General features: G+C 37.3%; 1 protein-coding gene across 5 annotated transcripts in view; it reads left to right on the top strand.

Moving 5' to 3' along the window:
- The window catches only part of NTHL1 (nth like DNA glycosylase 1), a 492,998-nt gene that overhangs the window by 45,256 nt on the left and 434,124 nt on the right, over positions 1 to 13,618 (top strand). For all 5 annotated transcript variants that reach the window (XM_044089196.1, XM_044089192.1, XM_044089193.1 and 2 more), the window contains exon 3: positions 1,124 to 1,294. In XM_044089196.1, coding sequence (XP_043945131.1) covers positions 1,124 to 1,294 — 171 coding nt within the window. The remainder of the gene's footprint in view (positions 1 to 1,123; positions 1,295 to 13,618) is intronic.

Here is a 13,618-nt window from a genome sequence, read left to right as displayed (position 1 = left end):
ATGGAAAGACAGTTCCTGAAAATATCAGGCCTCACTCCACAAGGGCCACGGCCACCACTAGAGCTTTCCTACGAGGGGTGGCTACCAAGGACATTTTAGAAGCTGCTACTTGGAGCTCCATGCATACATTTGCCAAACATTACAATCTACCTTTATACTCTAGATCCAGAGCAGGGTTTGCAACTGCAGTCCTGCAGGGGATCTTAACTACACCATCCTTCTCTTAGTACCTCCTCCCCCAGATTGGCTATGGTATTCTACCCATATGTTATGACTGCAGATGCATCCTTGAAGGACATAGTACAGTTTTGTACCTACCATAAATGTAGATGTCCGATAGGTATGCATCTGCAGTCAGGATTACCCTCCCTCCTTCCCCTCTGTGGTATTCGTAGGGTGCTTACCCCTCTTTTAGCTAGCTGGGGGAATCTATTATGGTGTATTTGTGGTTTATTCATGTATATAATTTGCAAATATTTGGAACTTTTCAGCATTTATCCAAATTTAGCCTTCCTAGAGGGCACCTGGCATCTGGGGCAAGAAAAACTGAGGAAAATGGCGTCGGCTGATGCTTTTATACCCCAGACGCTCTGACGTCGTGGAAAGTGCGACATCAGCCGAGGCCAGACCCAGACTTTGGAATCCGGCCGACCGAAGGGCTGCCTGAGGCAGGACAACCCATATGTTATGACTGCAGATGCATACCTATCGGACATCTACATTTATGGTAGGTACAAAACTGTACTTTACTCATTCTGTGTAGCTTGCTTGCTTTTGTCCTGAGCATCATGTGCCTGTTTTGATATTCAGTAATATGTCATGTATGTAACACTAGTGCGCAGTTCTCTCTGAAAATAAGTTTGCTTTTTCCTTTCATTTAAGTGCATTAGCCCTCCACACTGTAGATAAAGTCTCTGTCACCCTGTTGTACATTTTAGTGAGTTTTTTTATGTTTTTCATACAAGTCTTAATGTATATACAGATGTTTTTGATTTTGTTGGTTATCAAAAGATAAACAAATAGAAGATTTGCAAAACTCTTACAGTACTGCATTTAACTGTTTTTAGTAAAGACTTGGTCAGTACTGGTTTATAATTGTGGATAGTTTGCTACTGCTTTCTAGGTAATGCGATATCAGGTTTTGGTATCACTGATGCTGTCAAGCCAAACCAAAGATCAGGTTACTTCAGCAGCCATGATGAAGCTTAGGAGCCATGGACTGACAGTGGACAGCATTTTAAAGACTGATGATAAATTGCTGGGAGAACTGATATATCCAGTAGGATTTTGGAAGGTGAGTCTTTGCTCCACAGTATGTTCTGTGTTCTTTATATAGCAGAAGTTTTAGTATCAGAGTGGTGATGTATGACAGCTTAACTCCTGTGACACTGGCTAACTGACTTCAGAAACAAATGCAAGTTATTTTACAAGAAGAAATATTATTATCATTGTCCTAAAGAGTTCAAGTTCAGTCTTTGGTAACTTCTAGGACTTTAGCCTTAAGTGTTAAGATTGTTTAGACAAAACTTTTCCAGGTTGTCAGTCACCCCCTTTTCCCATCATGCACCATGCAACACTTTCTTTACAATGCTTGCATGCAGGACAAGAACTTGGGTTGGTGAAGTGGTACTAGGCTGCTATTAAACTGTGATTATGTTTGAATGTGTGGATTCCATCAACTGTGTTAATTTTCCTTGTCAGCATTTTTTGTTTTGGGTTATGAGTACTCCTGTTTATCGGTTACTTTTTTGGGGGGTGGGATTTCTCTTTATTTCCCTTTACTGATAAGTATTAGCTCACCATATCTAATTCTCATGCTGTATTTTCCATTTTCTTAAAAATGTGCAGGTGGAGTCATTTTCAAGAACTGCTGGGCACATTAGGCATTTGTATTGTCTATGTACCGAGCGTGATAAAATCTCCCTAGCAGTTAATGAGGCCACTAGGCAAGTGTGCAAAAAATGCTAGAGAGGTACTTGATGATTCTCTTCTTATTATTCACTGCTGCAGTAGATTAAGCTATATGGGTTGTATCCTGCAAGGATATAACAGCTGACCAGCTTCCAGAGCTTCAGGGCAGCTTCCATGCGCCCAAACTGTTAGTCAGTTCAAGTTGAGTTGACTGAAAATACAGGTCTGGGCTCCAAACCCTTCAAAGCTTTCCTGCCAGTGAAGAGTATGACCCCTCTGATGCTTTTGAGGATCGACTCTCAGCTTCTGCTGTTCCTTTGATGAGCAGATAAGTTTCCTTTGGGGGAAAACTTCCTATTTAAAAAAAAATGTTTGTTTGATAACACTTTCTGGTTCAAAAAAGTTATTTTAAAGCTAGGAGTTCCTGTTTTAAAAGACTATCACAAAACTGTATTATACTTTTAAACAGGAGTGCTCTTTTTTCCTGTCTGTTTAAAACTTGTTTAAAGTATTTAAAATACATTTATTATGTGGAGAAAGTGTGTTTATTTTACTTTTTGGAGCTGATGAAGTGTTTTAAGTATTTTTTACTGAGTCTTTCTGTGAAACAAATGATGTGAAAGACTCAAGAGAAGAGCTCAGTTTCTGATTCTCCCTGTGGGACTTTATCTTTCTCTGAGACTACAGTAGAGAGTCAATTTTCCAAACTAATTGGGACCTAGGGTAGTTCGGATAATCAAACTGTTCAGATAATCAAACATATAATTGAACCAGATACAAAAAAATATTAAAATCTTGTTTTTTCTGCACACAAGTATACTCTTTTCAACCATGCAGCAATTCCAGTGGACAATAAAGAATATTTTTCACACCCGAGCTGGCTACAAGTTCAAAAAACATGGTCAAGCGATTGTTTATAATGTTTACATATTTAGACTTTGATTTTTCCTACCCAAAAATTTTGGAAGGCAGGTTCTGACCATCTGCCCCTAAAAAGGCAGATATGATGTTTAAAGTTTGTCAGTTTATTCAGATCTGATGTCATTTTCATTCGTTCCTCAACCTGTGGGTTTGGACCTGAACCTCTGATCCGACTTGGCCGTTTTTTTATAGCTTATGATCTGACTCTTGAATTCCTCCCTTACCTGTAATGCCTCTGTCGTCCAAATTACCTCTGATCTCATTTGCCACACTTATAGCAAGCTGGGATTTTTCTGTTGTAGCTCCTAGTGGGTCATGAGTGATTTAAATCAAACTTTATTGTTAGGCTACAAATAGAGCTAGAGGTCATCACCCTTCCTTACCCTTCTATAAACTTTATTATTTTCAGGTTTCTCCATTTAGGTTTTTAGATACCTTCGTACCTTTGGGTATTTCTCTCCCTACCATTGTTGGTAGTTTCCTTTGCTGTTTCCCTATTTAAAAAAAAAAAAAAACTCTCTTAAAGCTTTGTTTTTGTTGTTGTTATTAAATCAGATTATGACTGATAAACCTGACAACCCAGCTGGGTTCAAAAAATGCACTTCTTATATACATAAGATTCCCCAATCTGATGCCCACAGGGAGCATGTTTACTGTCTAGGGCCCAGTCATTTGGCTGTGTCTTCTGAGATTTGAGTTTCAGTGCCCGTGCTCTGGTGGAACGCCGAAACATGTGAGCTGCTTCACTCCTTTTCTCATTTCCAAGCTCCTTTTTTTCCCCATAGTTTGAATGTAGCACTGTCCCATATTCCTTCTGCTGTCTAAGCAGATATTTTTTTCACTTGCCATTCTTACGTCTCTGGTACTCACAGCCATCTTTAATCAAAATAACAGTCTTCCAGAGCTGTAGAGACTGTACAGGCGCTCGGGCCATTTGTTAATAACGCCCTTTGTTGTTTTTCTCTCTTTTCTCAGTTGCTGCCCAAGAACCACCTACTTCAGTCCTTTCACCCTGGGAATGCCCCAACCATTAACAGTGCATGAAATATTTTTAAGTTTGGTTCCTGCAGCCAATAAAAATGCGATGTTGCTGATTCTGGGAACTGTTCTGTTCGGTTTAGTTGCTAGATGCATCTGTTGTGTTGAGGGATTACTACCATTCCTGCCCATCCTACAACTGTCTCAACTGAACATTTAATTTTCTTTTGCAACAGGTATGTGTAATACACTTCTCCACTGTCCTTTACAAGTTTTTTTTTTTTTTTTTTGATCCTACATATTTTTTCAAAGCTTGCGAATGATAATTTCTGTGTGTGCTTATTTAGTACTCTGTAATGCGATTGCTTTCAGTTAGCAGTAAAACCATCGCAACCAATTGCATTACAAGGTGCTACATCGGCAACTAGTGTCATTCCACACAGCCTTTACTACAGTTATTTTATTCACCCGATACTATGCCTGACGATAGTGCTGCCCTTCTTAGACACATAGTTGGTATCCACAAGCAAGAAATGTTGTGCTTATTAGAAGTATTTGCTGAACAACAGCTAGCATTTTTATTTTATGTATGACTTTCTGTAATGCTCTCTTTCAGCCTGGTTTACTCTCTTGCGACAGGGTGGGTGTTTTATTTATCTACTGCTGTTAAAACCTAAATTGTCCAGAAAATCTCTAAATAAGTCATTACGGATTAAATGTTTGCTTGTCTAAAAAAAACGTATTTTAGTGCAAAATGTTATTGTTATTTTGTTATACATACTTATTAGTGCAGTACCTGTTATTCTTTTTTAGTGTTTAGATGCATAACTCAGAATGTTTGAAAATTATCAAGTTCACGTTTTTTAGTCATTAGCCTCTCATTATTATTGGCTTATCTCCCTGATTCTTGAGCTTAGAAGCTGAGAGCTGTGCAGTCTCAGTAGTACTTCTTGTTACTCATAGCCCTGTAACACGCTACTGTCTAGCAGCAGCGCAGACCCCCCCATCACATAAATAAGTAAAAGCACTACCTAGAAAGTGGAAGTGCGTGCTTTGTGATTTTCTGCAAACGTTTTCTTTCTTCTGCCTGTATTGTTCATTTTAACTTCTAATTTTTTCTGATTTTACTATTCTGACTCTTTATTCATCATTTCTTCTATTTTTTCTTTATCTACTTCCCTCACTTTGTTAATGGCACTTCATTCCATCAGTTCTAGCTTCCTCATCTTGTCTGCCTTTGCTGCCCAGTTTTGTGCACCTTACAGCAGTACTGGTTGCACTACTGCCTTGTATACCTTACTTTTCAGCCTCCTTGACATTCTTCTGTTGTAGACTACACCCGAGACTCTGTGCCAGTTGGCAGCAGCCGCTCTGGTTTTAGCTTTGGCCCCTTCATTCAGACTACCCCTCCCAGAGACTTGAAGCTGTTAACTTGTTCCACTATCTTCCCTTCCATCTCAGTTTCAGCTTCTTTTGATTTCCCTAATTTTCTCTCATTGCAGCTGTCTTATATGTACTTTGTTTCATCCCACATCCCTTCAGTTCTGCATTCCATTCCCCTATCTTTTGTAGAAGTTCTCACTCCGAGTCTGCTTGTAATGCCACATCATCTGCATACAACAACTGTGTTTGTTTGTCTCCCTTGACCTGTTTGGTAATATATAGTCCATAACCAGTATGAACAGCAATAGGCTCAGAGATGACCCCTGGTGCACATCTATTTTGACTGGGAACCCAGCTGTGAGACCAAACACTTTTTGTACTTATTTACTTGGGTCTTTATACTTAGCCTGCACTAATTCTGTTAATGTTTCTGGCACTTTGTACTACCGCAGAACTGCCCAAGTCAACTTTCTTGGGAACCTTGTCATATGTTTTCTCCAAGTCTAGTGATGCCCATTTGGACTCTTTCGTCATCTCTAGTTTCTTCTCAAGTGTTTGTCTCATTGCAAACATCGGGTCAGTTCTGCTGCATCCTGATCAGAATACAAACTGCTCATCCTCCGCCTTACATTCTGCTACTCTGCTTACCCATTTATCAATCACCCTGTCCAGCACTTCCATGCGATGTGACAATAGTTTTATGTCTGTGCATGTCTCACTTTTTTAAATTTCTTTAAATCTTTGGGGTTTCTAATACCATGATGGGAACGGACCCCATTCCTAAGTCAAAGTACGATTAAAGTTCATGAAGTTTGTATTGTTTCATTCTTTCATGTCAGGCAAAAGTGCTCTTCACAGCACCAGCAATGTGCCCAGTAATGACCCCTGCATTTCGTACAGAGTTGTATCTATTAGTAACATATCTAAATGCGATTGTAGATTCTTTTTTATAAGACCCATTGCTCTTACTACTATTGGAATTATCTGGGTATCTTTCCTCCGCATTGCTCTCGTTTCTGCCTGCAAATCCTCATATGTTATGACTTTGTGTCTCTCTGTATGCAAGATACTGTAGTCAATGGGTGTGGTGATTTCAATGATCGATGCTACTTTGTCCTCTTTTCATAGACCTCTGTATCCAGTTTTCTAGCATCTATCTTTTGAACTGTTGGTAATGGATGATCCCATGTGATATAGACTTCATCATTTTCTATGATGCTTTGTGGCTCATTTTTCCAGTGTTTTTCAGTCACTTCAGTACTATAATTTTGCACAATCCCCAGTGCAACAGTCTTGGCACATTGTATTTCAGTGTATAGTCCTTCTGGTATTAGTATGTCATAACCAGCAACAAGATGTGCAACTGTTTCCAATTCTGTTTTACAAAACCTACATTTGTCTGTTTCTCCCACATGCTCAATGGACTTTGTAAACCAACATATACATAGCCCACTGTCTTATGCAGATAATATTAACCTTTCATCTCTTGATTTGAATTTGCCCCTCCTTAACCATTCCTGCATTCATTCCTGATCAACATGAGATTCTTCCAGGAGTTTTCTATACTTGCAACTATATTAATGGATTTTCCACATTTCTTGCCTTCTTATCTGGTTTTTCACCTTATATTCTTTCTTTTGTATTTTTGTCTTTTTTTGGCACATTCAGTTGCTACCTGGTTTTTATGTACTTGTGGTTGGATTTCCATTCCTGCTTGACACATGTATGCTTCTGCTAGTCTAAGCAGGGAAGTCCATCTTAGATTTATTCTCCTTATGTTTCAAAACTTTCAGTACATTTGGGTCGTGTGAGGTCAGCAGATATGTGTGGAGTCCCACGATTGCAGATTTATACATGTAATCAATTTCAAGGTAGCCCATCCCTCCTTCAGAACAGGGAATGTATAGTCTTGGTGTGCACTGATTTTTTATAAATCATTTGGTGAGCATGAAGCATCCTTTTTGTTTTTTTATCTAATCTAGCCACTACATTTTGGGGCCAGTCAGTCACTCCAAAACTGTAAGTTAGGACAGGAAGCAAATTGGTTTATAGCTTGGATTTTATTCCTAGATGTCAACACTGTTTTCAGGATTAATTTAAGTCTTCTAAAGTATTCCTTACTAAGTTTTATTCACATTTGTTCATGTTTTGTTGTTGACACTTCATCTTCAATTCCCAAATATTTACACACTTCCTTTTGCTCAAGTTCTTTTATATCAAATTCTTGTCCCAAACTGATGTTTTCTTGGTGCTGCAGTTTTCCCGCTTTAAAGGTTGCTTTTGCACATTTGACAAGACCAAATGGCATTCTTACATCTTCTGAAAAAGTTTTGACAACTTGCAGTTGTGCTTTCAGTTCCCATCTGATGAGCTATATAGTTTTAAATCATTATCAAACAGAAGATAAGTCTTTACACTTTGTTGTTTTCTAGGAGCCAAATTATAACCATGGCCTAAGCTGTTAAGTAGACAGCCTAATGGGTTAAGGGCAAGGCAGAATAGCAGTAGTGACAGATGGTCACCCTGGAGTAATAATCTGTCCTTTATCATGGCTTAATTGCAAAGTGGTCTGCCACTGTTTCATGGTCACTGTAATGTAGTTGATCAGTGTAGGGTGTATCTTACACATTTTTAAGCACTGTTTTATCCATGAATGTGGGATACTGTCAAATGCTTTTTTGTAGTCAATCCATGCCATACTTTCCCCTTTAAACAGTTTTCCAGTTATGACTTTATTTAACAACAAATAATCATTTGTTCCATATGACTTTCTTTTGTTGCCCTTTTGTTCTATTGACATAATTGAGTTTTCTTCTAAATGACTAAAAACTCTGTCTGCATTAATTCCAGTGTATAGTTTATATGTCGTTGGAAGACAAGTTATTGGCCTATAATTTTTAGAGTAGCTTTCAGGTTCACTCTTAAGTAGGAGCATTGTTTTCCCTGTTAGCCAGGTTGGTGTCTGTCTGGAGTACGCACATAAATGGTTCTTACTCATAGCTAAATCTTTGTGCAAAGATGTTAATACTTTTAACCAGAAGTTCGGTGCAGCATCTGGGCCTGGAGTTTTCCAGTTAGAGGCTTTTCTTAACTTTGTTTCAATCTCTCTGGCTGTTACTCCATCCCATTTCATATCCTGTACTTTTAAACTTATTATTATTTCTCTTACTTTTTCTGTCCATTTAACATCTTTAGGATCTTCATAAATAACTTCTCCAAAATGTATCTATTTCTTCTTCTTTTTTTTTTTTTTTGGTGGTCTTTCAAGTCCTTTTACCTGTTTCCCAATTCTCTTTAAAACTACTTTGGGTCATCAGTATATTGCTTATTTTGTACTTATTTTATATTTATTTGCGTATCTTCTAAGCTTTTCCACCTGTGCTGAGATTTTTAGTTTATTTGCAGTAGTGCATGATGGATCCTGATCTGTTCTAACAATCCGCATTGCTTTTATCACGTCTATGTTTTAAATTTTTTTGTTGATCTGTTCCCTGTTCTATACTCTTAACAGTGATACTTCTTGTCTTAGGTGCTTTATAGTTTTCTCTGTTGGATACTTCCATGATGGCATTTGATTTATCCCCTTTCTCTGCCTCACTACCTTGTGGTAGAAATTTATCGGTTATTAATTTAGCTGCGCAGTAATCTATCCTGTTTACTTTTGTTATGTTGCATGGATCGCTATGGACACTTCTAATTACGGTGTTCATTTGTTTTGTCAGACTTCTGACTTTTTGGGTTTTCTTGACGTTTTGCAGTCTGTTTCTTTCATTGATCGTAATATGTCTATCTCTGTTAAAGTCAAGCAACTCTTCTCTCAACTCGATTTCTTCTAAACTGAGGGCACATTTTTTTTTTCCATTTCTTGTGGGGATACTATAGAAAGGTCTATTCCATCTTCCTATAGCACATTCTCTTCAATTTCATCCTGTGCCATCCATTGCTCTGTCATATGGGAACTCACTGGCATATCACTCCTCAACATTAACTGCATCAGAGTTTCCACAGTTTCCTTTTCCTGCCCTTGCTGCCTAGCTTCAAGTGAACATTTATAATGGTTTCCTGTGGTTCTCCTTAATTTGGAGATCCATTGCTCTATTGTGCTGTGGTGCTTTCAGAATTAGATTTTCTATACTGAATCCTTCACTTTGGAGGTACTCCATAACCTCAGTTTCTATTTCTTTAACTTCTGCATTGCTAGTCTCTTTTTCTGCTTTTCCTCTTTGTCTCCTTATTTTTTTGTATTGTAAAGTTTTCCATGTCCAGATTCCTTTGCCTGTAATTCTCTTCAAATATCTTTGATGCTGCTCTTTTTGTATTGATTAGTTTTGCTTTCTCCTTTGCATACATGGTGCACCATGTTAAATCTATTTTTCTTTCCCCTGTCCATATTACTTCAGATGTCTCCTGAGCTCCTTATTTCTCCTTACTTTGAGGACTCGTTCCATCATGCTGTGATGTAACCTGTGTTAGACCTTCTACATCAAATCCTTCACTTCACAGGTGCTCCATAACTTCAACTTCTATTTTTTTAACTTCAACTTTACTAATCTTTTCTACATTCCCTCTTTGTGATTTTTTTTTTTTTTTTTAACTGTGAAATTTTCCATGTCTGGATGCCTTTACCTGTATTTCTCTTTGAATATATTTGGAGTTGCCTTCTTTATGTTGATTAATTTGGCTTTTGCCTTTGCATAAATATTGACCATATCAAATCTCTTTCTTTCCCAAGTCCATATTTCTTTTTTATACTTTTCAAAAATATCTAGGTTTTGTTTATATTTTCGCACTTCCTCAGATGCTTCTTTTTCCAAACAGATCAAAGTTCCTTGGTCTGTATACAGTTTTTCACAAATCTGCAGTATTAATGACCACCCATTTTTATTTGAAGCTTCTGACAGTTTTTCTTGTGTATTTTTCTTTCCTCTAATTTCTCTTAGCCTTTTTGTATATCTTGTGTCTGGAAATTCTAGTTTTTTTTGCATAATAGTAACAATACATAATTTCTTTTTTATCCTCAACTTTTTATCCTGGGTCTTGTGCACCCAGTTATCTTTTTTAATTTTTGACCTACTTCTGTCCATAATATATGCTATATAAATACATTGTGTACATCAGTGTCACCTTGGTGAGATTTTGTGGAAAAACAGGGTCCACCTTGTGAAGGTACTCACCAAGACTTGAAGATAAATTCAGTTTCACCACTATTACTCATTTGCTTGCTGACTTTTCATCTCCCTGTTCAGTTGTGGATGTCCCCTTTGTTCTTGTACACTGGCACAAGTATGTTTATTCTCTAGTCATCTGGGATACACCTTTCTCTGAAACTGAGATCTAACCTGTCGGGTACAGTCGCACATAAAAGAACAAAAAATTAAATAATACATAATTACAGATATCCTTAAAAAACTGGGATACGGAGCTGTCCTGACCTTGCTGAAATAGCAGACAATGGACTGCAATTTTGTTTTCGTAATGGTATTTCTCTGAAAAGACAACTCTGCTATAGAAATAATATAGAATGTGCTGACCTGTTTAATTCTTCATGCTCTGGCTCTTTTCCATGTAGGAATTATAGAGCATACCATTATATATATTCTGGCCATACTTTTGAGCACCCAATATTGAAGCATACCATAGATTTTTCTTTTTACACTGATGGTAGAACAGCCAGTGTGATTTACTATGCATTTTACCAGGAATGTTTTGCCTTTTATATTGGTAAAACAAATCATTGTTTCAAAGATAGGATCCTTGAACACTTGGGTGAGATCAGGAATGTGAGAGACACTAATGCACTTGCTGTACATGTCCAGAAGTCAAGGACACACCATACGTTCAAGTTTTTTTGTTCTGGAGACTATTATGTTAGGTGTTAGAGGAGGAAATGTTAAGAATATTACTGAAGCTAGAGAACAAAGTTGAATACTTGAGTTACGATCCTTTAAACCACTAGGTCTTAATGATTCCATGTCCCTGAAACCTGTCCTTAAAATGCACCCCCTCTTACACTGATTTGTTTCCGGGTTTAGAAAATACGTATGGAGATGAGAATACATAGATATATACATATATATATATATATATATATATATATATATATATATATATATATGTGTGTGTATTTACATATATGTATATATATATATATATATATATATAATTGTGTATGTGTGTGTATATATATATATATATATATATATATATAGATATGTGTGTATATGTGTGTGTGTGTGTGTGTGTGTATATATATATATATATATATATATATATATATATATATATATATATACACACACACACACACTTTTAGTATTATGATATAGTTTATGGAGAGAAGTGTAAACAGTTTTAAAATAGTTTTTGTTTTGCACTGTTTGTATGAATTTTATGAACTCTATGAATAAGAGCATAAGATGTGCTTTATAGTGCTGCTGTTTTAAATTACAGCACTGATGTTTTTTGTGATGTCACTGTTAAGAGACATTCTGTATTAGCACTTGTTGGTGAGGTGGTGAATATCCTAAGTGATTTATTGTATCTGTTTTTATTTGTCAGTTTGAATATGTATTAATGAGCTAGGAAGTGATGCTTTTGTATTTAAGAGACTATTTGAAGTTTTTTGTCTGACGAAGCATTAGTTAATTCAGTGCGAACGTGCTTACCTGTGCTGTGTCGTTGAATAAACATATATTTTTAGTTTGTTTTATATCTAGTTGCCATGCAGGTCGCAGTAAATTGTATTATTTGTTTCACCTTTCTCTCCACACTCCTGTAAGTTCCCTCAGGAGGCATCATAGCTCTCAACCTTCCATCTCCTAAATGAGGAACATTGTCTCTCATGATGTGGAACAAATGGGCAAAATGCGGAACACCTAACAACTTACTAACAACTGCAACTAGAAAGGTCATAGGATGGTTAAAATGTGCTAGTTTATACTTATACAAAAATCAGTACTGTTTACAGGGATGTCATTCCAAAAAATGTGTGATAGACCCTTTCAGTGAGGAACTTTGAGGAACATGCACTTTTTAAAGACCTAAAATGTTCCTTGTAATGAGGTATACCCAAGAGGTATGGGAAGCATTTCTCCCCTCCCTGCATTCTCTTATCACTTCCATAAAGTCAGAGTTCCCATTTCTCTTTGGCAATAGGTTGTTTCAGACAAATGGGTTCTGAGACTTGACTCAGTGGAAAGAGGTCCCTCCTTTACAGGACATTATTCCACATTCTGAGACCAAACTCCTTTGTTCCCTCCTGTCCTACACCACATAATTTATTGTGGAGGGAGGTAATAGAAATAATTATTTTCTCCCAGCGGGGAAGAGATTTTCATTCAAGAATGTTTCTAATGCTAAAAAGAAAGAAACTGCCTGGAGATTAATCTTATAACTTGGTCTTAAACCACTTTGTGATCGCTCTTAAAGGACAGCAATGGGATTCTGTTATTAAATGCTCAACTTCTCTGTCATTTTTCTTCCTATTTACTGTCCCTGTTATGAATAAACAACAATACAGCATGTAAAATATTTTAAATAGATTGTTTTTCTCCACAAGAACAGTACCTTACTCTACTGTGGGGGTTTCACTTTCAAAAAACTTTTGTCCCGCCCTGGTAAAACTTGCTGCAGTCTCCATTTCATTGATGTCATCAACACCTATGAGTACAGGTAGTTTTCTGGCCAATTCCTTCCCCAAACTGCCATTTCCATGACCTTTGCAAAAATCCACCCATGCTGTGATGTCACAGCTGCCTTGTCCTTTCACTACCCATACAGAAAGTAAAGGCTAGAACAAGGAAACAGTACACGAGTCAAGTCTCGTGCTGTGGGCTGTCAATCACAGGTGGTAACAGCTCAAATTACCCATAGAACTTTGAAAGCTAGTGAAGTTATGTGTGAAGGGGGATGGGAGATGAATCAAAATAGTATAATTCGGCTTCACAAAACTTTGCAGTTTACCCATTCTAAAAAGAAGCAGCAGTAAAAAGCACTTTGAAAGTCTGTTCTGTGGCATTTGCACTGTTTGTGTTTTAAGTAATCACTGAATGGCATGAAATGTTGCTTAAAACTAACTGATTGAAAGACAGCAGTATATGCATGTAAAGTTATGGACTGGCATAATAGTTAAGGTGTTAACTTCACAGGCAAGATGTGCAGGGTTTGATTCTCTCCAAGGGAAATTTGCTATGCTTAAAATGGCCCACAAAGGGAGCTAGCCTAGTACTCACCTTTGAACTTTCACCTTTGAGCCTATACATCAGTAGTTCTGCTAGACAGGGGTCCAGGAAAGTAAATATTTGTGGGAAGCAATAGCCAGGGAATCGTTTTGGCTAGGCTCGTACAGGCCCTAGGGCTGATAGCCTACTACCTACCTATGAAATCAATGCAGTGACAGGAGCTTCAGGAAGAAATAGGCATACAT

Source organism: Protopterus annectens, chromosome 12.part0 (assembly GCF_019279795.1).
Source record: "Protopterus annectens isolate FY-2018-M chromosome 12.part0, PAN1.0, whole genome shotgun sequence".
Taxonomy (NCBI): Eukaryota; Metazoa; Chordata; order Ceratodontiformes; family Protopteridae; genus Protopterus; species Protopterus annectens.
Note: the sequence above shows the minus strand (reverse complement) of the source record. Positions and strands in the feature narration are given on the sequence as shown.